Consider the following 24514-nt stretch of genomic DNA (forward strand, 5'->3'; position numbering starts at 1 on the left):
CGGCAGCCGGGAAAGCTCGGCTTGGCCGGGGAAGTCGGCTGCCGCCTGCGCCTTCATTATTTCGGCTTCAGCCCCGAACCGAATGCGGCTAATGAGCGATAAGAAACCGCGAGCTGTCGGGGAAGGAAGCGGCTGCCGGCGGCAGCTTTAGCCAGCGGTCCGGGGCCGGAGATGAACGCGAGCGGAGCGGCTTTGGAAAAAGGAGGGCGAGCCCCAAGCTCGGGCAGCGAGACCGCTCCATACTGCTCGCCAGCGGTGCTGCCGCCCCTCTTGTGCCCTGCAAGCTGAGGTTCGGAGGGGGCAGGGGCGGGGCGAGGACCGGGCGCGTTTCCCGCCCCAGAGGCGGGGACTTCTCCAGGGCTGGCGCGAAGCGTCCAATGGGAGCGGGCCGGCGTCGCGCGGGCGGCCAATGGGCGGGGCCCTGGGGCTATAAATAGCGGCAGCGCGGCGCGCCTGCGGCAGTGCGGTGTGAGTTGTGCGAGAGTGGCTGTGGTGGTTTGCGATGGCGCGCACGAAGCAGACAGCGCGTAAATCCACGGGCGGAAAGGCGCCCCGCAAGCAGCTGGCCACCAAGGCTGCCCGCAAGAGCGCGCCGGCCACGGGCGGCGTCAAGAAGCCGCACCGCTACCGGCCCGGCACGGTGGCGCTGCGCGAGATCCGGCGCTACCAGAAGTCCACGGAGCTGCTGATCCGCAAGCTGCCCTTCCAGCGCCTGGTGCGCGAGATCGCGCAGGACTTCAAGACCGACCTGCGCTTCCAGAGCTCGGCCGTCATGGCGCTGCAGGAGGCCAGCGAGGCCTACCTGGTGGGGCTCTTCGAGGACACCAACCTGTGCGCCATCCACGCCAAGCGCGTCACCATCATGCCCAAGGACATCCAGCTGGCCCGCCGCATCCGCGGGGAGCGCGCATAAATTTCCTGTTTTAGGCCACATAGACCCAAAGGCTCTTCTAAGAGCCACTACATGCACAATTAAAAGAGCTGTTGCGCTTTTCGGGCGTGTAGTTGTTAAATAAGGGAAGCGTGGTCGAGGCGTTACATGTGTGTAGGTATTGTTACGTGAATCTTAAGACACGCTTAATACGTAGAAAGGGGTTTTTTTTAAGCTACTATATGCATACTAAGTTGAGGTTTTAGAGGCGGTCTAAAATGTATGATCGGGAAATACCTAACCGCCCATTTGGACAATGCTGGAAATTTAATTTCTCAAATGAAGGCAATAGGAAAATCATGTTGACGAAAATACCACGTCTTTAAATAAAGGAAAAATCTTCCTCAAAACCACTACAGCAGTCTTAGGTATTTACAAAACGCGTTAGCAACCCAGTAGTAAAGGAATTGGCTAAATTTTCCCCTTTATCCTCCCACAACAAATGAAATGATGCTTAAATCAGTGTCACAGCTCTTTTTCATTGTGCATGTAGTGGCTCTTAAAAGAGCCTTTGGGTCTATGTTGGTTGCCTCAATGCCTGGCCAAGCAGAGCTGCGGCAGGAGACTCAGGCGCGCTCCCCGCGGATGCGGCGGGCCAGCTGGATGTCCTTGGGCATGATGGTGACGCGCTTGGCGTGGATGGCGCACAGGTTGGTGTCCTCGAAGAGCCCCACCAGGTAGGCCTCGCTGGCCTCCTGCAGCGCCATGACGGCCGAACTCTGGAAGCGCAGGTCGGTCTTGAAGTCCTGCGCGATCTCGCGCACCAGGCGCTGGAAGGGCAGCTTGCGGATCAGCAGCTCCGTGGACTTCTGGTAGCGCCGGATCTCGCGCAGCGCCACCGTGCCGGGCCGGTAGCGGTGCGGCTTCTTGACGCCGCCAGTGGCCGGCGCGCTCTTGCGGGCAGCCTTGGTGGCCAACTGCTTGCGGGGCGCCTTCCCGCCCGTGGATTTACGCGCTGTCTGCTTCGTGCGCGCCATCGCAAACCACCACAGCCACCTTCGCACAACTCACACCGCAGTGCCGCAGGCGCGCCGCGCTGCCGCTATTTATAGCCCCAGGCCCCGCCCATTGGCCGCCCGCGCGACGCCGGCCCACTCCCATTGGACGCTTCGCGCCAGCCCTGGAGAAGTCCCCGCCTCTGGGGCGGGAAACGCGCCCGGTCCTCGCCCCGCCCCTGCCCCCTCCGAACCTCAGCTTGCAGGGCACAAGAGGGGCGGCAGCACCGCTGGCGAGCAGTATGGAGCGGTCTCGCTGCCCGAGCTTGGGGCTCGCCCTCCTTTTTCCAAAGCCGCTCCGCTCGCGTTCATCTCCGGCCCCGGACCGCTGGCTTAAGCTGCCGCCGGCAGCGGTTTTCTTCCCCGCCAGCTCGCGGCTTCCTGCCGCTCAGTAGCCGCGTTCATTTTGGGGCCGAGGCAGAAAGACTGAAGGCGCAAGCGGCAGCCGACTTCCCCGGCCGAGCCAAGCTTTCCCGGCTGCCGCCCGGCCCGGTGGAAGCGCCGCGTCTCCTGCGGCCAGCGCGGCCCGGTGAAGCGCGGGCTGCGAGCCGCGAGCGCCACCAATCAGCGCCCTTGTGGGAGGCGCGTGAGGCGGCCGGCCCCGCCCGCGGGGAGGCTCCGCGCAGTCCTCACTCAGGTCGGACCGAGCGCGGCAGCGGCCCCGGCTCTGCCCGCCCGTCTCTGGCCCGGCCGCTGCTCGGCGGCGGAGTGCGCGGGGCGCGGGGAAAGGGCGCTGGGGAGAGGGAGGCGGACGGGAGCCGGGAAAGAGCCACACTGGGGAGCCTGTGCTTTGCAATACCTGGGCGGCGACTGCTCAGGCCGGTGGGACCGCTTTGCTTGCCTGGGCCCCTGCTGTAACACATTGGGGGTACTGATGGAAAGCAGGTATCTATCCTGAAGCCTTTTGCTCCAAATCATAGGAGTAAGAATAGCGCAGGATGAGCTCAAAACGCCTGTGCTGGAAATGCTCCCGGTCCATAGTGTGTCCTGTTAACGTACCTCAGTAGAGAAACAGCACATACCAGCGCCCGGGAACAGTTGTTTCGCTATTTTAAATGAAGCCCCCGACAGCACTTATTTTTGTCTATCCCGTCCGCGCCACAGACACACAATGTATATATATCAGAAAGGATGCCTAAGTTTTTTGAAGCGATTTATGAACACCCTTGGTAATGCTGAAGCAGATGCAGGACCGTAGCCGTTCACCGTAAACATTGCAAACCCTTTTTTTCTTTAAGAACACGTTCTTATTACACCCTAACTACAGCTTTCCCTTTTAGCATTGTCACTGGAAACAAAAAATAAACGGGACAGATAAGATCTCGCTAAAGAATCAGCTCTTTTACTGAAAAGGTGGGTGGCTCTTAAAAGAGCCTTTGGGTTGAAAGTTTTGTACTAAAGACGCAGGAATCAGCCTACTTGGAGCTGGTGTACTTGGTGACAGCCTTGGTGCCCTCGGACACGGCGTGCTTGGCCAGCTCGCCGGGCAGCAGCAGCCGCACGGCCGTCTGGATCTCCCGCGACGTGATGGTGGAGCGCTTGTTGTAGTGCGCCAGGCGCGACGCCTCGCCGGCGATGCGCTCGAAGATGTCGTTGACGAAGGAGTTCATGATGCCCATGGCCTTGGACGAGATGCCCGTGTCGGGGTGCACCTGCTTCAGTACCTTGTACACGTAGATGGAGTAGCTCTCCTTGCGGCTCTTGCGCCGTTTCTTGTCGCCTTTCTTCTGAGTCTTGGTCACCGCCTTCTTGGAGCCCTTCTTGGGCGCGGGGGCGGACTTGGCCGGCTCGGGCATGGTAGCAAATCAACGCACTGCTACCACACTGACAACCTCTCCGATGAAGAATGAACCGCCCGCCTGCGCATTCTCTTATTTATAGGACGGTTATGCAAATGACGGTTTCCTGTAGCCTAAGCTGTTATTGGCTGAGGAAAGTACGTGCAGTGATAGCGCAGCGTCCTTCATCGCCATTGGTCACATTTGGATCCCCGCACCCATTGGCTGTTTCAGGCACATCCTTGTCTCAGCCAATCCAAAGTCGCTCGTTCCCCTGAAAAGGCATATAAGGCCGACCTCAGAACTTCGGCTTATTGTGTACTGCTCACAACTCTGGTTGGGGATTTTCACCATGTCCGGGCGCGGAAAGCAGGGCGGGAAGGCGCGCGCCAAGGCCAAGTCGCGCTCGTCGCGGGCCGGGCTGCAGTTCCCCGTGGGCCGCGTGCACCGGCTGCTGCGCAAGGGCAACTACGCGGAGCGCGTGGGCGCCGGCGCCCCGGTGTACCTGGCGGCCGTGCTGGAGTACCTGACGGCCGAGATCCTGGAGCTGGCGGGCAACGCGGCCCGCGACAACAAGAAGACGCGCATCATCCCCCGCCATCTGCAGCTCGCCATCCGCAACGACGAGGAGCTCAACAAGCTGCTGGGCAAGGTGACGATCGCGCAGGGCGGCGTGCTGCCCAACATCCAGGCCGTGCTGCTGCCCAAGAAGACCGACAGCCACAAGGCAAAAGCCAAGTGAGCGCCGAGTACTAAAGGTCGTGAAGTTCTATTACAAGAAACCCAAAGGCTCTTTTAAGAGCCACCTACAAATTCATAAAAAGAGCTTGAGTTGCATTAGGGTGATAAAAGCCCACAGAGGTTTTGAAATGCCTTGTCTCAGACGTTTCTGTAGTCAATGCCAGACGCAGCTCCGTGCACACACGTCACCAACCCCACGCTTACCCCGCTTTGGTGTCGAGCTGACAGCGGTTCTAGGAACCAGCTCAGCTCTTTTCGCAAGAAATCCTGGCTCCCTGTGGACATTATGAAATCCACCAAGGCGTTGCAACCCTCCCCATTTAAATCGCTCCTCCGCTCTGTTCCCTGATTCAAACGGGGCATTCGCCAGCAGACGGCAGATCCTGCACACACCTCCCCCTTTCTCTCCCCAGAACGGCGGCAGCCACAGCGTTTCAGCCTATTTAAGAGAATGTGAGTGGCTCTTACAAGAGCCTTTGGCCTGAAAGCGAATTAAGATTATTGCCCCGTGAGGCTGGGTTACTTCTTGGGCGCTGCCTTTGCCTTGACTGATTTGGGCTTGGCTGCTTTGGGCTTCACCGCCTTCGCCTTAGCCGGACTCTTCCGTGCTCCCACCGCTTTCTTGGGCTTGGTAGTCTTTGCTGCTTTCTTGGGACTCTTGGCGGCTTTCTTGGCTGAAAGTTTTATTTTCTTGGGGCTCTTCTTTGCTGTCACCGCCTTCTTGGCGGCGCTGGCGGGCTTCTTGGCCGCCGGCTTCTTAGGTTTGGCTGCAGCACTTCTCTTCTTGGGAGCCTTTTCCTTGACTTCTCCCGGTTTCTTGCTGAGGCGGAAAGAGCCGGAGGCGCCGGTGCCCTTGGTCTGCACCAGGGTGCCCTTGCTGACGAGGCTCTTGAGCCCCAGCTGGATGCGGCTGTTGTTCTTCTCCACATCGTAGCCGCCGGCGGCCAGCGCCTTCTTGAGCGCGGCGAGCGAGAGCCCCTTGCGCTCCTTGGAGGCGGACACGGCCTTGGTGATCAGCTCGGTGACGCTGGGCCCCGCGGGCTTGCGGGCTTTGGAGCCGCTCGCCGCCTTCTTCGCCTTCTTGGCGGCGGGCGCTTTGGCCGGGGCGGAACCGCTGCGCAGGGGCGGCCCCGCGGAGCCCCTTTTATACAGCGCGGCGGGCGCTGATTGGCTCCGCCCGGCCGGCCCCGGCCCCGCCCCCTGCCCCGCGCTCATTTCCGTGTTTCTGCCGGTGGAATGGAATGGGGGTTTTTATTTGCTATTTTATCTATCTCGAAATCGTCCTTTGTACACGTCTGTGAGGCCATAGGCGCGCTGTTTTTCACCTGTTGGTGTCTTGTCGCGAAAAAGTTGGCTTTGAGTAGCTAGGGGACAAGAAATCCCGAGTTCTGCCACCAGATTTCGAGAATGTGAAAGTTTTGTTTTTCTCTGTAAATCAGATATTCTGCTTTAAAGTTAACGTGAGTCAGAAAACTCAGTATTAATATTCAGAGGGTCCTTTCTGCATTAGATAAGAAAACAAACAGTTAGAATTTCATTCTTCAAAATAGAACAATTTCAAAGAGAGTGAGGTAGTACAAAGCTGTGCTGTTGCTTCTATCGAGGTTTATCCCTCTGGCTACTGTGAAACTCTCAGGTATATTTTTTTCCCTGTATTTCCGAACATACAGTTTTCTATGCATGAAGCATTAGACAGTATATACTTTATCCCCCTCAGAATGGGCTATGCTCTTTGAAATACTTTCCTATTGTTAATGTAACAAAGGGCTCTCCAGTATTAGTGGAATATTTTGGGCCTGACGACCATAGATTAAAAAGTTTATGTTACACCACACAGCTTCATGTAAGTCTCTAGTGCACAGAAACGGACCACACTCTAAATAGAGCACAGAGTGCTAAATCTGTAAAATCTGTCCATATGACTCACTAATATGGGGGGGAAAATTGACAGAGCTTGAGTCTGCAAGAGATGTGAGAGCACTATTCTATTTGTATTTTGATCTGAAGCTGAAAGAAAAATCACAATTTTTTTCTCCCTACTCTTTTTCCGTGTTGCAGATCATGTCACAGCAGTTTCCATACATAAAAGCTTTGGCTGCAGCACAAAGTGAGGCAAAGCTCTTTATCCACATTGTGGTGACTGCCCCATTAGCACACATGAATTCTGACCAGCTACAACATTGGGAATAGTTTTGTGTCTCTGTCAGGAGTTCCTAATTCGTTTAGTTTGAAGTTTAATGGCCATCAATAGTTTAGCAGTGTCAGATTGCAGCATTTACACCTCATGTAAACAAACTGCACTTGAGTAGTTTGGATATGATGCTGACCAGTTATGATCAACTTCCTTTTTCTACAAGATGAAAAATCTGTGAGTGAAAAAATACCACCTCACTCCTCTATTTCATTCCACTAAAAGACAGTAAAATGAACCTCTTGAAGATTTTGGAAGACTCTTCATCTTCAATTAATTCACAAAGTCTGATTTAAAAAAACCCCAAAAAACCAAAAAAACACCTCATATAGGCACTTTTACATTTTCTTGTATAATTATGGTAAAAAATACATTAGAAATATAAACATATTTTTCTCACATCACATTTATGTTTTCTAACTCCTCCTTGCCACTGAGGTCCCCTAGCTGAGGAATTATGATGTTATGATGAGGCAGAGAGTGTCAATAAGATGCAGAAGTATAAGAGAATAATCAAGACCTACAAGGAGATATGAATACAGCATCACCTAATAGAGTAGTAAATATACAAAGACTCTGGTTCATGGTTCACTGTCCTCCCCCAAAACCTGCTGTTTCTTGTGTGATTACCACACAAAAACCTGAAGTTGTGCACCGGAGATCTGTAGTCATGACTGAACTCACTTAAGATATGTGTAGTAGTACATATTTCCCTGAAATGCAGACAGAAAAAAGAACAGATAGGAAGGATCCTTACTGGGAGAGATTCTCTGTCCCTCCCTTTTATGCATTTACCATCACAATTACAGCCAGCTTTGCTACCTCACCTTAGAAGAGGTAAAATCCAGAACAGGATTTCAGTGGTATTCCAGGCTGTTGGTCTCTGCATGCATTGACACTATGGACAGAGATCTCTGGTACAGTAACAAGAATCTGCCAGCAAATCCTACAGAACAATTTATTTTTTGCAGGCTCTATCAATGAGAGCCAGCTCCAACTGCAAGAGATCAGATCTGATAGCCCCTTAGAGCACTTCCAGACAACATGGAAAGTATATAGATTATTATAACCAGTAATAAATGCCTATTCACTTGCAAAAATATATAGTAATCCAAACCAAACTTAGTGCTTGCTAGTCAGATTAAAAAAAATGTAAAATCAGGCTAGCTTTCCAATTATTGCATGTTCTTTTCAATGATTGCATGTCCCTTTTGAGATATTTGGCTTTAGGGAACAAAGCTGAGCGGCCACCATGGATGACATTAAAAGCGCTAGGAGGAGGACCTTACACAGGTCCAGTGTTCAGCTGTTTGTACTCATACTGAGGACAATTCTTCTTGAACTCTTTCTCCTATTCCTCTGCTTCCTTATGACTTTGCCACATGAAACCTAACTGCACTCCATTTTACATTACCATGACTTTCCCAAATATGTAAAGCCCATCTCTGGTTTGGAGATAGGAGAACTGAAAGTTATTCACAGTTCTCAAAAACACAGTTGTTTGGATCCTCCTATTTAAGTCTGATTAATGTTTTCTACTCTTCTCCTGCTGAGGCCCAGCTCTAGGTGTTAATTCTCAACATTTCCTGTCAGCAGAAAAATGGTTCAGAGATGATTCATCTAATTTCATACAGGGGAAAAAATAAAAAGAGAAAAATAGCCAGAATATAGGCAAGGCCAAGAACTCACTCTGCAGGTGGGATCAGGATCAGGCCTGGAGAGGGGTTCTGGGCTCAGCCCCAGCTCTGGGCATTGGGTACCTCCCTGGGGCAGTGGGACCATGGCCAGGCAGGGCTGTGGGGAACTTGAGACTGCCCTATTTCTGTGTTGCTGGGTAGGGGCTGATGACTCTGGGGGGGCTGGAATGGGCCCCTGGGACCAGAACAGGGTTGGGGGAGCCCCAGGAAATGCTGGGCAGGGACAGGCAGGGCTGCTGGTGCCCTGACAGTGCCCCTCCTTGGTGAAGTAGGGACTCTAAAAAGCACTCAAAACTGCTGGTTCAGCAGCTGTCCAGATCCAGACAACAGGGAGCACTTTTGGCCAAGTTGCATGCAGATGTTTGGTTGCAGTCCTAGTGGAGAGAGAAGCAGATTTCACTTATAACAAAACTCTATTGCCACTTGCACTTTTCATTGACACTGGATGTAGTCACCAGGTTTAGCTTCAGGACAGCTGGGAGCAACAGCTCTTGCACCTCAGTTTGGTGATTCCCAGCTCTTTGCCATCAAACACATAAAAATGTGGGAATGGATTGGCTGTTCCTTTCTAGGGTCCAGAGAAGTCAGTTGCATCTGTAATATCCTTTCAACTTCATTTCAGCACCCTCACAAGGAAACATCTCAAGAGGCTTTGGACTAAGAGCAGCCAGTTTCAGTTTCCAAAATGTCCTTCTAAAAGAATAGCATTTCCATCCCATGCAAAACCCAGAGGGGACAGTAGAAAGAACAGTTTGTTCCACTTTTCAGCTGCTATCTGGAGAAAATTCTGACCCACAGTTTTGGTTTGGGTGGCAATGTACAATCTCCCTATCAGCTCCTGATGGGGACTGGCATCTTTTGCCATTCCACTCTGAACCATGACATTCACATCACTTAGGCAGCTTTATTTCCTCTGGGGATGCTGGTCTTAAACTTCTGGCTGACTGCAGCCCTTGGAGTTCACCTGCTCCCCCACTGGTGCCCACCCTGGTCAAGCAGAGAACAACAACCTTCAGCTCCTCCACTTTCTGCAGAGAAGCCAGGAAGATGACATCCACCTTGTCCTAGGTTACAATGTAAAGATATGCCCAAAAGTATGGATTCTATCACCATCTGCTGAAACCAGGTGGGGCAGTGATTTCTATCTCTGTGGGATATATCCTCTGCTAAAGAGTCATCTGTTAAAACCACGTGGGGCAGTGTTCTTTATCTTTCCCATGACCCATCCTTCCTCCAGGAAGATATCTTTTGTTAATGGGCCATTGAGTCCCACTGCATGACTGATAAAATTACATCATTCTGTTGGGAGATGCTCCACCCAGAGGGAGGAGCCAAACATTTCCTACCTAGACAAAAACTGAGATTTGGAACACCAAGGCAGCCCTTACCCGCTGGTTTCCAGAGGACAAGAGCTACCACACCTTTCTACAGGATCACTACCTCAACAAGACCACTTCATCTGGACTGCTACCACCACCCTAACTAGCGGGTATCAGGCTGTGTTCTGACTCTGTCAGTGGTTTTGCTTTTGTACTATTGCATGTACTTTATTTGTCCCTTTTTTCCTATTAAATTGTACTTCTGACTTGGAGTCTCTCACTGGTTTTGATTTCGAAACCATTACACACCTCATAAAAATAAGCTCATAATGCCTCAGAAGAGGTGGACAAGAATCCTTCAGGGAGAAGATTGTCCCCTCTCCTGGCCCTGTGTTGCTGGAGGGTGGGGATTGAAGATAATGTTCCTGCACTTTTCCTAGAGGACACTGGGATGCAGAACCAGCAAAGGAAAGGAGCAGTTTGGTTTAAATACCCAGCAGCTGAAATGCTGCCCTGAGCTAAGAGCAAAAGTAGCTGCTGGTATCACTGCACCTGTGAAGACAGGCGGAACACATGAATTTGGGCAAGCAGGCATCTTCAGAAAAGAGCTAGAGGAGGAGGAATACTTCTGGTGGGTTGTTTCACCACCTTATTTTTCAGCATATGTATGGTCTGTTATATAAAGTGTTTAGCTGTGGGATCCTAAATACATCTGTGTCTCTTGTTCCTTTTCTACCAATTCCTCTGGCAGTTTTGATCAACAGATTCTAAGGTATTTTTATTTTAATTACCTACATGAAGCAATATTCTTTCCTCATTGCTGACACCTATTGAAATGAGGATTCTATGAGAGCTGTCCAATCACTTCCATATTATTAATAATAAAAAATAAAAAGGAAGACATTTTGTTCCAGAAGTCTTACAAGGGAAAGATTATTGTTGGCTTACAGAAACCTTTTATTTTCCAAGGAATACAAAGAGAAGAATGCAGTATGATATACCCTTAAACATGGGAAAGTCTCAACCACCAGTCTTGAAAAGACCCAGAACAAGAGAATTTAAAATCATGACCTGATCAGTGTTATAAAAGCTATGCCAGGTCAGAGGGTAGCTTCAGGGAGCAAACATTCATCTGAAACTAAGGCTACCTACATTCACTATTTGTTCTGCCCAGGAGGCAATGAGCAAACCATTGGCTTCCTCCCTGCCTCTGTTTTCCTACATATCAGGTGAGAACAGAAATGTCCTAAGTTCTCTGAAAATGCTGCAGAACAGCAAGGAAGTGAATTGTCTGTAGCTCCATGTTGATAATCTGAGGTCCAGGATCCAAACTGATACAATTTTTGAGTATACATCAGGAAATGCATCAGCCACCATATGCTTCCCGAAATATAAAAGGTGGTGAGAAGTAGGTGGCCTGATCATCAGTGCCTACTTTCAATCTACCATGCTATGGAGGAAAAGATTCCTACTGAGGATCAGGTTTTAGGGAAAGAGACTACTGTTTTCTAGGCTCCCTCATGACCACCCACTGTGAGAAGACCTGCCCACAGAATGGCTGAGGAAGGAAGTGTTTCAGGTGCAAGGATTGGTGTGCACTAAAGCTAAAGGAAGAAGGATGCTCATCCTCAGACATCACTGTAAAGAGGCACAAAGTACACCAACATACTTGCTTTTTGACATCCAATACAGCTCCCTGACTGTACCAGGTTCAAGTGCTGACAGGAAGAGAACATATTCACCCTTTCTCCCCAGTCTCAGTTCTCCACATCTTCAGAGCTGCTTCAAGTGTGAAAACATTTATACCAGCTCACTACAAAATGTTGTCATCTGCTCTGAACAATCACTAGATGTCTGATGTGCTGCAAATGTAAAATAATATCCAGTCTAGAGGGGAGGATACTCCAAGATACTACAAGAGATAGTCAAAATCTGATCTCAGTATCAAGAATGCAATTTGTCCTTAAAGTCCACAAACACTCTTCAAAGCAGGTTTGTCAAATACAGTGACTTGATTCATGATGGACATAAAGACCATCCCAACAGCCACATATATATATCTCCTGCTGAATACTGAATTAGGTATGGATGCAAGCAGTGGCACCTTGTATGACAAATATTTGGGAGGCACAGAAGGCCACACTGCATGCTCATAGCCAGATGCCCAGTTCTCTTTGGATCTGTATGAGACCCACCCCTCTCATGCAAGTGTTCTGTAGTTCAGAAGTGCTCCCAAGTCTTGCTGGTGTCAGCAGAGTCCAAAGGTACCTGAAAAATCCATGGTGAGAAGGCCTGTTATAGGAGGGGACAGGCAGGGATTCACACTGCCACCCAGCCTTCCACAACTGCATCTCCTGCTCACACTGCAGGACAGCAAGGGCAGGTTTAAGGGACCCTCTCTGGCCCACAGCAGTGCCTGTGGGACAGGATATTTGAAATTTAAACATAAACCAAGCAAAGCTGTGGGACATCAAACAAGGCAGGAAAGGGATAAATAATTGCTGTCTAAAATTTATCACATATTATAGAGCAGGTGCCAGGAAGAGATGGACTGATCGAGTTTTTGGGGATGAATCTTTCTTCTCCTGGCTCTAGAGGGAGCTTCAGAGTGTGAATAAACTCACTGCATATGAACCTCTAAAGAGGGCTGAAATTAGGTGAGATGCATCTCTATCTGAAGTTCAGGGTAACAGTTTTTAACTTTTCCTGGACTTCTTTAGGTCTCTGTGTCTCTGTCATGTTTCTATTGTGCCAGACGGGAGGGTTAGTCAATGTAATGAGTAACTTTTGAGGTTTCTGGGCAACCTCAGCCAGAATTTGACAAAGCAGTTAAGATTTCAAAGACACTGACTTCTTGAAAGTTTCAAAAAATTAGTAAATTTTTAGGTGAGAAGAATCCAGACTCCTTTCTTTCAAGAGAAACATTGCCTTGTGAACTCAGGCATCAAGAAGTCCATTGGAAAAGAGACACAATAAACCAGGCTAGCTAACTTCTACTTTTTACCAACTTAATAGGTTTCTTTGCAGTTCTGGAAATATGTTAACAATTCTCTATTTTCTGCAGTCCTGGAGGGAATGGGTAGCCTGACTTGCCCTGGTGTGGTGCTGCTGCTGCCACTGCTAAGAAGGTGAGCAGAGAAAAGGCCCCCAGCAGCACTGGTCTCAGCAGAAGCTGTGTGGCTGCACTGAAATACGTTCAGCTGTGCCATGGCCAGGGCTGGAGGCTCATGGGCTGAGTGGTTGCTGCTCCTTCCTGTGTCAGAGCCAGTCTTATGCCACACAGCTTGCACTGAAACATGGAATTAAAGCTGGCAAAAGGCAGTGTAAGCAGGCCTGTTTAAATACATTGCAGAAATTCATTCTCTGCATCCAAATAAATGCTTGATCTCTGCAAACACTGCCAACAGGGTTTTGACAAGGCAATTTTGGATGGTACTTTTGTTACATGAATGCTTGTTCACAAAGCAGGCACAGTCAGTGTGCTTGACTAATTTTCTGCTTAAATGGAACTAACAGGAGGTGTTCTCATCCCATTTCCTGTTCCCCCCACCCTGCTCTGCTCTTTGCAGTTTTCTCCACACCCAGCTGTAGTCCCATATTCACCAGTGACTAGAACACAGACCAGCCTGTGGCATTCTGGAATGCTTTCAAAAAATTAATTTGGATCTACTGGTAAGGTTACTGAAAGCTGATGCACCCCTTTTGTTCCAATTTGCTTTCTTTGTTGTAGTGTTGGCCTATTCTAGTTTCCACTAATTCTGAATTAATATCTTGCTGTGAAAAGTTAAGATTTGTCTTTGATGCAACTGCAAAAGAAAATAAAAGAAAACAAGACAGCTTTTAGCTCCAGGGTCCAACAGTTAAGGTTGAAAGCACCAGCATGGCAGAAATGTCCTGTTAAAAAGATAGTTTGTAAATGTAAATTTACTCAATTTTTCTCAGTTATTTCATCAAAGTAATGTTAGTAAAGGAGGTGTATGCTTGAAACTCCAGCTTCAAGTGTTACACATTTGCATTCACAGTAGCTGCAAACAGCTTCAGATCAAACACTTCTGCCATATATCCATTCTGCTGGAGGGACCGGGAGCATAAAGACCAGTCCTTGCTGCCAAAATCCTCTGAAAGGAAGAGAGATGAGGCAATAAAACATCCTTCCTTCCCTTTTCTGGTCACCTGCTCCCAAAAACTGCCCTCAGGCATTTCAAGAGGATGTGGCTAGATGGGAAAGGGTGGAGCAGAGGTACCATTTTTGGCCAGGGTCATTGTGAAACACCTGCTCTGCCCCTTCCACCATCAAGCCCAAGCACTTTGCAGGTCACCAGCAGAGGCAGCAGCAGCAGCAGAGGGGCTGGGTGAAAGTCCTCCAGGAACTTGCAGAACTGCCCAGTGAAGGTCAGACCTACTCCACACATCTGGAGATCCCTGGTAAGCCAAGATTCGCTCCAAGCAGGCTCCTGGAACCTACTTGGTGACCCAGCAGATGTACTTACACCTGGGTAAGTGCACTAATGGCACTAGAAGCCTTTCACTCCTTGGCAGGTGCTGAGAGAAGACACTTTTCTCCCATCCAGCTCCCATTCCCACCTGCTCACCTTTGCTGGAGTGGGTCTTTCCAGCTATCAGTTGGAGAGACCAGCACTCTCACCAGAGGGATGTTTGTGAGAGTGTCAGCAGGGACAAGAACAGACAGCAAAATGCTGTGGTAGGTTCACTCCTTAGGAAATAATGTTTATTTTTATAGTACACATCTCTTTTCTAAGATCACATTGACATCTCTAGCTCCTCATGTGAAGTCCATACTTTCTGGGTATGCACCTTATTATAGGGGTGGATTATGGAGAAACATTCTCTTTAAATGGCGAAGAAGTCCAGGGGTGATTCCTCTGAAAAACCATCCTCGGCTGAAACCAACATCTCCTCTTCAGTGATGTGCACATCTTTCAGTGGGCATGAATTGTCTCTTCTGCACCCTAATCAGGTCCTTGCCCACAGACTGAGCATTGCAGGAGTTTCTGACAATATTTTGCAGCTGAGTGTATTAAAAAGAAGAGAACTGGGAAAGGAAGGAAAGCATCCAAAACTGTGTCATCATTTGAAGCTCATTCTAGACTCTTTTTTTCCTTTTCTTTTTTATTTCACTTTTACCAAAACTCACTGTCCTAACAAGAACATATCTGAAGCCACAAATTCGATCACAGATGCAGTTGCATGGGAAAAAAGTGCCCTATTCTATTTGGGAGTGTGAGAAAAGAACTCTCTATCAACTGCAAACCCTTGCCAAGGCAGATGGGCTCCAATTCAAGCCTATGCTTGCTAAAACAAAGGGAAGGGCTAAAGTACAGTTTCCTTCAGTGTCAAAGCTCACCTTCCTGTTAACGTGCAGTATGTACAAATTGTAACAGACCAGGACTGCATATTTAGGCATCTTCAAAATGGTGTTTTCTCTTTTCATGTCTGCAACAGGTTGAAATAACTCTTCCATGCTATTTATTTTTTCATTCATGTTTCATCTCCTGTAGGTCCCACCCCTGAAAAAAACATCTGATGTACTATTTCACACCTATCTGAACATAACTGAAAACTAACTTGCCACTGAAATGAATAATCCTAGCCTTCTCCTCTCCCTGCCTGCTGCTTCTCAGTCTTGGCCCTTTTTAAGGTCAGCTCCAGCAATTTTTGTGGCTAGGCATCCCACAAGTTCAACATGAAAGCCTCACAACTCAGTGACAGCTAGATAGCTTTCAGATTAGATGGGTCAGGGGCAAAATCAGAGCTTCCCTGTCAACAAATAGTCCTGAATAGCAGGAATCCACCAAACAAGAAAGTAGATGTCCCATCTTCAAGCAGAGCTGCTCGAAATAAATGTCCCCAGGATCACAGGCCCTGTGGCCCATAAAGACACGTCACTTTGGACTACCACTGAGTGCCATCAAAAATGTTATTTTTCCTGATCACATCAAAAGAATCTTTGATTTAAACTGGCCCTGTTTCAGCATGGAAGGCAGCACCAGGAGTGACACTTAGGCTGTTCCACCCCAACACCTTCATCCCCTCTTCCCTCTGGCCACATCTGTATGGCACAACTGCCAGGCAATAGCAAGCAGCAAAACGGGATCCAAATGATCCTTTCTTTCTTATCCAAATGATTCTTTCTTATTGATTGCTGGGCAGGTACTTCAGGAAAACAAGAGGGCTGTTTCTCAACCACTGTGGTGTCTATGGTTAAGAAACAGTAAAACCACAGGTTGATCACTCCTTTTGCAGCATGTTTTTATGTATTAGGAAGGAGAAGGGATGGGAATTCAGAGCAGTGATCTTGCCGTGGAGCTGCTTCCCTTTTATGGATTTTCCCAAAGAGCTGGGATTTTAAAAAGTGCACTGGCCTTGAATGGAGCAGTTGGCTGGCCAATAGCTCCCCTGGCTCTAGATGTGTAGTGGAGGGAAACTTAAGTCATCAAGCAATTGGTGGCTCCAGCACAGAGTAAAGTCAGTTGCTATTTCAGGGAAAGGAAAGGCAACTGTTCCCTGCAGGGAATGTCTGCACTACCTCAGAGCCAGGAATAGGCTGCGATTTTTAAACTCTTTTTTCACCCCACACTTCAGGAAAAGCGAACACACAATGTTCATTCGCAGGGATCGTTTCCTGAACATGATGTGTGCTCTCTGTCCCACAGGTCACTTTCCAGTGTGTCACATCCTTCTGCACAAGAGAGAACAGGAAATGGCAAACTCCCAGTATGAGGCAAAGCATTCCCATCGCAGCAATTGGCCCGCAGGAGCTATAAATTGGTCTCCTCCAGAAACAGATCAAAATTTGTCTTCTGGGAGCCTGGCTGGAAACTGAAGGTAAGTTTGAACCAGTAATTTTTGGAGCATCTGTGAGTATTGTATTAGGGAAGTGTTTGCAGGTTTTGGACTAATGTATACCTTTATTGTTGGGGAGATTTTTCTCTAAGAGCAGGAGTTGGATTTCTTTTCTTTTGTGCAGGTATCAATCATTATCACAAGACTTGCATCCCTACCTGGGATGTATATATTGAATGATTGCTCTAATAATTCAGTGAGATAGTCGCTGTTATTACCTGAGACAGTTCTCAGCAATTAAATCCTCAGAACAAATTGTTAAAAGGCTACAGGAATTGGCATATTTAATGATCATCATATTGATCTGTTGTTCAGTTATTGGTGATATGCTCATCGTTCATTTCAATGCTGGTATCCATTTAGATCAGTGTAAGTCCTTGTGCTTCCAGCTTTATTTCTAATTCTAGTGTAAAAATAATAGGACACAGACTCCAGCTGAGAGAAGCACAATATACTAAGTGATTCAAATGACCCAATGACACCAAGAGAGACTGGGGGCATTTTCTGAAGGGCATAGGGGGTGTCTTAAAGGATCTGTGTGAGATGGATTAGGACAAGCCAACAGAAGGGGGAAAGATAGCAGTGAGAATTATTTATGAATACACTTCCAGATGGAAACACTATTTATGGTACAAAGTTTTCTCCTTCTGAAACCTGAGGATTCTGTAGAATGAAGGCCCACTAACTACGTAGTGTAGCTTTATAAGGGACCAGACCCCTTCAGTTCCCCCAGTACAGATCACTTAGAAGTGAAAAGGTGCCTGCAGCAGTAAATTGGCTTAGTGACAGGGTCTTTCTGCTACAGACTCCTTTTGGCTGTGAGGGCATTACGGCTCCAAACAGTTTCTCAGCTCTATGGCTGGACTTTGCTAGGTGCAGAGGCAGCACAGCTGTGTGCATGATGCAGTTTTGGGAAGCACAGAAACTCTGCTTCCAGCAGACAATCAGCTACATCTCTCCTGCTAACTCTGTTGCCTCAGGTTCCCTGTAATCAGGGCTAAGTTTGCTGGCTACCTTTGTAAAGCATTTTGCTGCTCTAGAGCAGCCTGAAAATGTTTATTGGAACATTTCTCTCTGCCCTTACGGCAAGGAACAGAGACAGAAAACAGAGATTGTCTAGCACAGAAACACTGAAGATTCATTTTCTAGAAGCAAAGGCTCTCCTGCTATCTTGCCTGGACAGTTTTTCCAGAGGCAGCAGTTTTCAAGCCTTTTCTATTCACAGGCCTCTGTATTTCCCCTGTTTCCCCATCTGCAAGGGACTGCAGTGCACTAAAAATGGGCCTGTTTTTCTGACATGCCCTTCATGACTCTTTTAAACAAGGTTTGCAGCCCTCCCTGCCACTATAACTGGGTATTTATGACCACAGGTTGGACTAAGCACCACAGAACAATAGTTCCCATCTTTGTTAAAACACTGACACCAGGTTACAATAGGGAAAAAAAAATGCTATAGGGTCTTGAGTTGCTGAAGCTTAAAGAAAGGAAGGATGTTCACAATACCCATCCCAGGCATTAATAATAAACTCCTTGCCTCCTATATGGAAAATCCAGACATAGACTCCACTCAGTGCCTTCCCTCTGTCCTCCTTTAATAGGAAATCACCCCTAAACAAAAACCTGGGGTGGTGTCTTTCATCCCCTAGGAGTCTGACCTTTCTTGCAAAAAGAAAGGCCTCTTTCTCCAAGGAAAAGACTCCTTGGAGTCTGACCTTTCTTCTATAGTGCAAATCCTCTGAATTCCATCAGGGGGACAACAGATTAGCGCTGGCAGCATTACTCTTCTGAGTCACTCAGGGGAATTTCTGTCCCCAGGATTTGAAGAGACATTTTGTGTCTTCAGAGATAATGGTAACCGCACCTCTGACTGCAGTCCTTAGGATATTTTAGTCTTTGCAGGGATTAAGAAACACATTTTAATCTTTCTCTGTCTAAAAGTTACAATGAAATACATAATTAAATGTATACATTCATATGGGTATGTGAGTGTGCAGGTGTGCACAGATGGAAAACCTTTCTTGTAGCTGGGTGAAGCTGCAAAAATTTGGCTCAATGCCATCCCTGAAATGGTGCTCCAAGATGAGCATGTCTCATGGGGGTTTTTTGACATAAATCCCAACCCAGACTTTCCTTTTTTTCTGGACAGAAGCCATGGAGGGGAACAGTGCTGCCTTTCCAGCAGACCCCACGCACCACTTCCACGTCGCCCTGCTGGACCAGAGGCGGAGGCTGCGCGGCCAAATCGCTCACCTTCACAAGGCAGCTCGCAAACTCAACCAGCTCCGCACGAGGTCCCTGGTTGCCAACGTGGGCGGGAGCACCCTGACGGCTGCCGGAGCGCTCACAGCCATCCTGGGGCTGTCCCTGAGCCCCGCCACGCTGGGAGCCTCTCTGCTGGCCTCGGCCGTGGGGCTGGGCCTGGCCACGGCCGGCGGCGCTGTCAGCATCACGTCCGACCTCTCCCTGGTGCTCTGCAATTCCCGGGAGCTGAGGAAGGTGCAGGAAATCGCAGTGACTTGTCGGAAGCAGATGAGGGAAATACTCGGCTGCCTGGAGTTCCTCCGCCGGGGGCAGGGCCCGGGTGACCCTGCACTGCGCCAGTCAGAGAAGAGAGCGTCCATCTCGCTCTACAACTCCGTCTGCTTCATGGTCTTCTGCGGCTCCCACAGCCTCCTCGTGCCGGAGTGCACAAAGGAGGTCACCAAAGTAAGCCAGGCTGTGCTGAAGGCCAAAATCCAGAAGCTGGCTGACAACCTTGAGACCTGCACCAGGGCAATGGATGAAGTCTGTGATCTTCTTGAGTCCAGAACAGAGCTTTCCCCCAGTACGAGGAGACTCAGCTTGGGTGCTAAAAGCACTGCCGAGAGCCTGAGGCCTTGCAGCTGAAACTGTTTCGGTGTATTACATTAAACCTGGGTTTGGAGACATTCCATTATTAACTGAGACCAATTTCCAGTAGAGTACAATCCCATTACCAAGGTACATCTGGAAAGGCTGTAGAAAGAAGCAGCTCCAGATATGACAGACTGTATGAATAGTTCACCATCCCAGGGTGAAATAGCAGGGCCAGAATATATCCCTTTTGAAGAAACCTCTCCAGACTGAGAACTGTGATGTTTGTATTCTATTTATTTACACAGAATGATTTTAAAGTTGTGATATTGTATTTAAGAGTGTATATATATATATATATTATTTTTTTAAAAGGAGGCCTCTGTTCCAAAGGAAAGCTGTTGTTTTCAGAGTAAAAGGAAGTCTGTAGCATGTGAGAGCAAGTTACCTGTTATTTTGCTGTGAGGGAGGGCAAATCCCTGTAGGAAAAGGAAAGCATGACCTGAATGCTGATACTATAAAATAGGTGAAACACAGTCAAACGGTGACAATAGATCTTGGGAGCCAAAACAGAGAGAAAAGTGACCCTGGGACCAGAGTCTGCCTCAGGGCATTGGTGGAAGGAAGCAGTTGTGTCTCTGCAGCCAGAAGGGAAGAGTAGGTTGGTGTTACTGGTGTGAGCTGGAGCTGTGATGGGAGCACACCTGAGAGGTGGAGGTGCCACCCTCCATGCAGCCAAGCAGCCTGTGAGACCCACAGTGGATCATCTGTGAGGAGGGAGGCAGCACTCATGGAAAGTGGCACTACACAGACTCCTAGCAATGCTTCCCAGGGAAGGCTTCATATTAGTGAAATATATGTGGGTACTAATACTCCAGAGGTGTAGAGAGGAGCGGGATGATCAGTGGCAGAGCCCCTACAAATCAGGAGCAAGGACTGGGACCCTGTCTCAAGTGACTGCTTTGCTAAATATGCCCTTTTTGATTTTGAGCCATCAGTACCTCAGTTCCCTGTGTAAAAATGGGGATAGTAGCACTTCCCTACCTCACAAGGATATTTCTGAGATCATCCCTCTGAGAAATGCCCAAGTATGGTGATGATGGGGACCATGTCAGTACCTGAAAGAGGTACAAGGAAGAGACCCTGAAACTAGCTTGAGGCAACCAGAAGAGGTAATGCAGAGCTAACTGCCTCCACAAGTACGCCTCAGTGGGTAAGGGAGACTTCCCTGTGGAGGCAAAAAATCCACATGATCAGAAAAGCCTACTCTGTACTTCTGTAACACTGAGCAAGTTTTTAGGGAGGGCAACACTCCATGTCACAAAGCTTGAATCCTTGTCCTTTTAGTCTCTTCTTTTCATGATATCAACATGTTTTAATATGTCATAGGAAGAATAAAAAAAAGCTCTGGTTCCCCAGAGTGGGACTGAAATTCTTTTGAAACCCATGCCTGTTTGCCAGAAATGAACAAGTGCACTGCTGATTCAAATAAATGAATATGAAGCACTTTTGTATCAGTGTCTCTCTGCATACCTGGAGGTGATGTGCTGTCCACATTGTCCATCTTGTCTCATTATGCACCTCTTATGAAATATCTGACATTGTATCTGCATGAAAATTCATCTGCTGTAGATGGTCTCATCCTGTCTCTGCTAAGACTGAACTGTAACATGCTAGGAACTTATTTGTTTAAAAGCCAAGTTTAAAGCCCTGCAACGACAATTTCTAAATCCAGTATAATCTGCAGTGTCCTGTGCTGAAAAGCACAAAAAAGGAATTACTACTTAGAAGTTGTATATTTATTTTATCATTCATGAATGCTCCCAACAGCAGTTTAGGACAGGAGAAAACTTTCATTCAAATACATCTATTGGCAATAGGGAATTACACAAACTGAAATTTCACTAGAAAATAATTGCTCCACCCTGCTCCCCACTAAAACAGCACCTTTTTATATGGGCAAGGAGTTCAATAAAGAATCACAAGCAGTGACTTCCTGTCAGATCCCTGACTCCATTTCCCAAGGCATCCCAGTGACCCTTACAGGGTTCATGTCTACGTGCTGGCCAGGCTTAACCTTTAGCTGAAATGATATACAGCAAGCTGATGGCTCAGACTACTGTAATTTTTGAAACATATGTTAACAATGAGCGTCCACACAGGGTGGTTTTGGTTGGGTTTTTTTTGTTTTGTTTGTTTTGTTTTAATTTATCATTGCTCCGAGCACAGTGGGATGCAGCAGCTTCATTTTTACTCCTGCCCGAATTGTTCCAGGTTTCCTCTTCTTTCCCCTCACGCAGAGGGTTCATTCGTATTTCCTCTCACTTTCCTTATTGTTCTGGGAGCAGAGGAAATGCCAGGCTTGGAATCCAGGGACAGATGCTGAAGTACATCAGCATTTCCACTGAGAGCACGCCCAGACAGCTTTCCCAGAGAGAGGGAGGTCTGCTCAGAAATGAGCCATGAGTTTCATTCTGGAGCCAACTCTGCCATCCTTTTGAATCCCATCCTTTTGAATCCCAAACATCTAACCCTAGCATCCTGTATATGTTAGCCTTCTTTTCCCTAAAACAAAGGAACCTCACCTAGCTGCAAGGTTTCCCTGATGCAATCAGCATCAGTACTATAGATCAGAGAGGTTACACCCAGACCAGATGGAAACCAATGACTCAGAAACTTCCATCATGGAGATATTTTGATGCCACACTGCCTGGGTGGTCATTAAATGCATATCCATTTTCACCTCTCAACAAGCACTTGCAGGCCTGAGTACAACAGCAGCAGCCAAGGAGAGTGTTTGCGTCTATTCTCATCCTGTACTCTCTCATTTCATGATTTCAGTTGCACAGTTCCGTTTATTTTGCATTTCTCGCGCTTCAAAAATTCATACTAGCAATTATCAAACAGGAAAACAACGCGGGACAATGACAGCTCTTTTCCCTCTTCTATCACTAGTGCTTCAAAATGTTCCTTACCAACATATCCGAAGCACTTAATTTGCCCTTTATATGCATCGTGGATGTAAGATATACATATTCTTGTCTTTTTGTGCCTGGCCAGCTCCTTTTGCCTGCTCTTCCACAGCTGTAGAAGATACAAACTGGGAACAGCATCAAGCACTGAGCTGCAAGCCTGGGGCTGGCCGCTCGCTGTTACCGCCGGGCGGGCAGGCTGGCAGGGTTTCCCACAGCCACTGCAGGGCTGTCCCAGCTGTCAGGCTGTCCCCTGTGTCCCAGCACAGGCAGCTGGAGATCCGCAGCTCTCCCTTCCCTCAGCACCTCTCGGAACTGAGGGAAAACCCACCCACGCCGTTCGCTCTTTCTCCGGAACTACAAATCCCGTCGCGCCCCGAGGAGGACTACAGCTCCCAGAGTGCTCTGCGCTGCACCGGGACAGGACGGGCCAAGATGGCGGCAGGAGAGGAGGACGGGTCCGCGGTGGAGCCGGAGCAGGAGCCGGCGGCGGAGGAGCCACGGAGCTTCAAGGACTTGGTGAGGCTGGGCCGGAGCCGCTTCTGCCCCCGGTGCCGGCTGCCCTGTCCCGAGGAGCAGCGTCCTGCTCCCCCGCGCGGATGAGGCCGGGGATCCCGGGCGGCCCGTGTGCCGCGGGCAGACACGTGCGGCGCTCCGCGGGCCCCGGTGCGGGCTCGGCGGAGCTGCGGGCGGGAGCTGCGGGCCGGAGCTGCGGGCACTCGGCCCCGCTGCGGTTGGCATGGCTGCTCCCATCGCCGCTCCGCAGCCTGCCGCCGCTGCCTTCGAGTTGTTTTAACTTGACGTGGTGTTTTTTGTTTTCTGTGTTCATGGGTTACCCCTGAGGTGAGGAGAGAGCTGTGTGTGGGGAGGGAAGTTCCTAGTTAAACTAGGGTAAAACCGACCGTATCCTTCCTGTGACAGTCATCTCTAACAGGTTTTGAACCAATCCGGTGAAGTTGCTGATGGAAGTGGGGGTCACTGTGAGCAGCCTGCCCTTTCAGAGAGTTGCACTGAGGGCCTGGGGGGTTTGTCTCTGCTACAGACAAGTTGGCTCTGCTGCAGCATGTATTTAATTTAACTCTGTGGTTTAATTTAGATCTTTTTGGTGATGTCTGTTTCCCTTTTCTCTTGTCACTTACGTCCAGGGAGTGACAGATGTCCTGTGTGAAGCTTGTGACCAGTTGGGATGGAAGGTGCCAACAAAGATCCAAATTGAGGCTATTCCAGTGGCTCTCCAAGGTGAGCAGTGTTCTTCTATGATCCTGAACTGGGGACTGCTCCAGGAGCTCTGTGTGAATGAATTTGGCTGAGTGGGAAGGATCGGGGCATGAGTGTGTCCCAGCTTCTTAACTGTTGAGGATCTCTGCCTAGAAGTAGTTTTCGTATTCATTCTGTGTCCTTTCCAGGTGGAGCTTGGAATATTCGTTTATCCTATAACACTGCCTGCAGTCACAAACTTTCAAATGGGTGCAAACACTGTTCTGGAGTGGTCACTCCTGTTGTTTGGTTCTGACAGTCCGTGTTAAATAGAATTCTTATTAATTATTTGAACTGCTAGTCTGCACTGATCATTTTGTTCTGAAATACTCAAGGATACACAGGCAGCTTCCAATAGGTTTTGGATTGTGCTGCTACTGATAGACACCTTCAGAGTGTGTGTATGTATGTATGTGACTGAAAGTGAAGATGCCTCCATAGTGTGTATCATTTGCTTTGTTGTGAGCAGGCAGCTCTTTGATTAGATTTCCAAAGTGAGTAGTAACCAAATGACAGTGACTTTCTGTAAGCATTCTGGAATTACAAAAAAAAAAAAAATTACTGAATTTAACAGACATTTCTGCCTCTAGAAATATAGTTTGGTTTTTTGTTTTGGGTTTTTTTTTTTTTTTCATTTTTTTAAAAACCTTCCAAAACATTTTCAAGGAGGAAAGGAGCAACATAGTGACAGAATGAGAACAAACTTTAAGTGTCTGCTCTGTCCTAACATTTGACTTTTGTCACATAATAAGATTCTCTTGGCGGGGGAGGAAAAGACAAACACAAATGTAAGACTGCATTCCTTAGAAATTGTTCCAGTGTGAGGTCTGTTGATAGCATGTTCTTGGCTATATGAGCTTAGGAGGTGATAATGGATTCTTTTGATTAATTCCACCCTGTTGCCTGCATTGTTCTGGGGCAAAAGACTTTCTGTCCT

At 48.4% G+C, this 24514-nt stretch overlaps 5 protein-coding genes across 5 annotated transcripts; 3 read left to right on the plus strand and 2 right to left on the minus strand.

The window, feature by feature from the left end:
* Positions 1-502: 502 nt before the first annotated feature.
* Positions 503-951, plus strand: LOC116996054 (histone H3). Its single transcript, XM_033059225.1, has one exon. The coding sequence runs from the start codon at positions 503-505 to the stop codon at positions 911-913; it is 411 nt and encodes a 136-aa protein (XP_032915116.1). The 3' UTR covers positions 914-951.
* A 2357-nt stretch (positions 952-3308) lies between these two features.
* Positions 3309-3725, minus strand: LOC116996102 (histone H2B 5). The gene has a single exon (XM_033059273.1). It carries the CDS (start codon positions 3720-3722, stop codon positions 3342-3344), a length of 381 nt encoding a protein of 126 aa, XP_032915164.1. The 5' UTR covers positions 3723-3725; the 3' UTR covers positions 3309-3341.
* A 331-nt stretch (positions 3726-4056) lies between these two features.
* LOC116996059 (histone H2A-IV) lies at positions 4057-4517 on the plus strand. The gene has a single exon (XM_033059231.2). The coding sequence runs from the start codon at positions 4057-4059 to the stop codon at positions 4444-4446; it is 390 nt and encodes a 129-aa protein (XP_032915122.1). The 3' UTR covers positions 4447-4517.
* A 382-nt stretch (positions 4518-4899) lies between these two features.
* On the minus strand, positions 4900-5660 carry LOC116995194 (histone H1.10-like). Its single transcript, XM_033057621.1, has one exon. It carries the CDS (start codon positions 5658-5660, stop codon positions 4965-4967), a length of 696 nt encoding a protein of 231 aa, XP_032913512.1. The 3' UTR covers positions 4900-4964.
* Positions 5661-16260: 10600 nt separating this feature from the next.
* On the plus strand, positions 16261-19402 carry LOC116996036 (apolipoprotein L domain-containing protein 1-like). Its single transcript, XM_033059206.1, has 2 exons — positions 16261-16498; positions 18663-19402. The coding sequence occupies exon 2, from the start codon at positions 18668-18670 to the stop codon at positions 19400-19402; it is 735 nt and encodes a 244-aa protein (XP_032915097.1). The 5' UTR covers positions 16261-16498; positions 18663-18667.
* Positions 19403-24514: the final 5112 nt, after the last annotated feature.

This window comes from Catharus ustulatus, chromosome 4 (assembly GCF_009819885.2).
Source record: "Catharus ustulatus isolate bCatUst1 chromosome 4, bCatUst1.pri.v2, whole genome shotgun sequence".
Lineage (NCBI taxonomy): Eukaryota > Metazoa > Chordata > Aves > Passeriformes > Turdidae > Catharus > Catharus ustulatus.

Excerpts from the sequence above, each read along its gene's own strand:
- LOC116996054 (XM_033059225.1), top strand. The coding sequence starts at position 503 with ATGGCGCGCACGAAGCAGACAGCGCGTAAATCCACGGGCGGAAAGGCG.
- LOC116996102 (XM_033059273.1), bottom strand. The coding sequence starts at position 3,722 with ATGCCCGAGCCGGCCAAGTCCGCCCCCGCGCCCAAGAAGGGCTCCAAG.
- LOC116996059 (XM_033059231.2), top strand. The coding sequence starts at position 4,057 with ATGTCCGGGCGCGGAAAGCAGGGCGGGAAGGCGCGCGCCAAGGCCAAG.
- LOC116995194 (XM_033057621.1), bottom strand. The coding sequence starts at position 5,660 with ATGAGCGCGGGGCAGGGGGCGGGGCCGGGGCCGGCCGGGCGGAGCCAA.
- LOC116996036 (XM_033059206.1), top strand. The coding sequence starts at position 18,668 with ATGGAGGGGAACAGTGCTGCCTTTCCAGCAGACCCCACGCACCACTTC.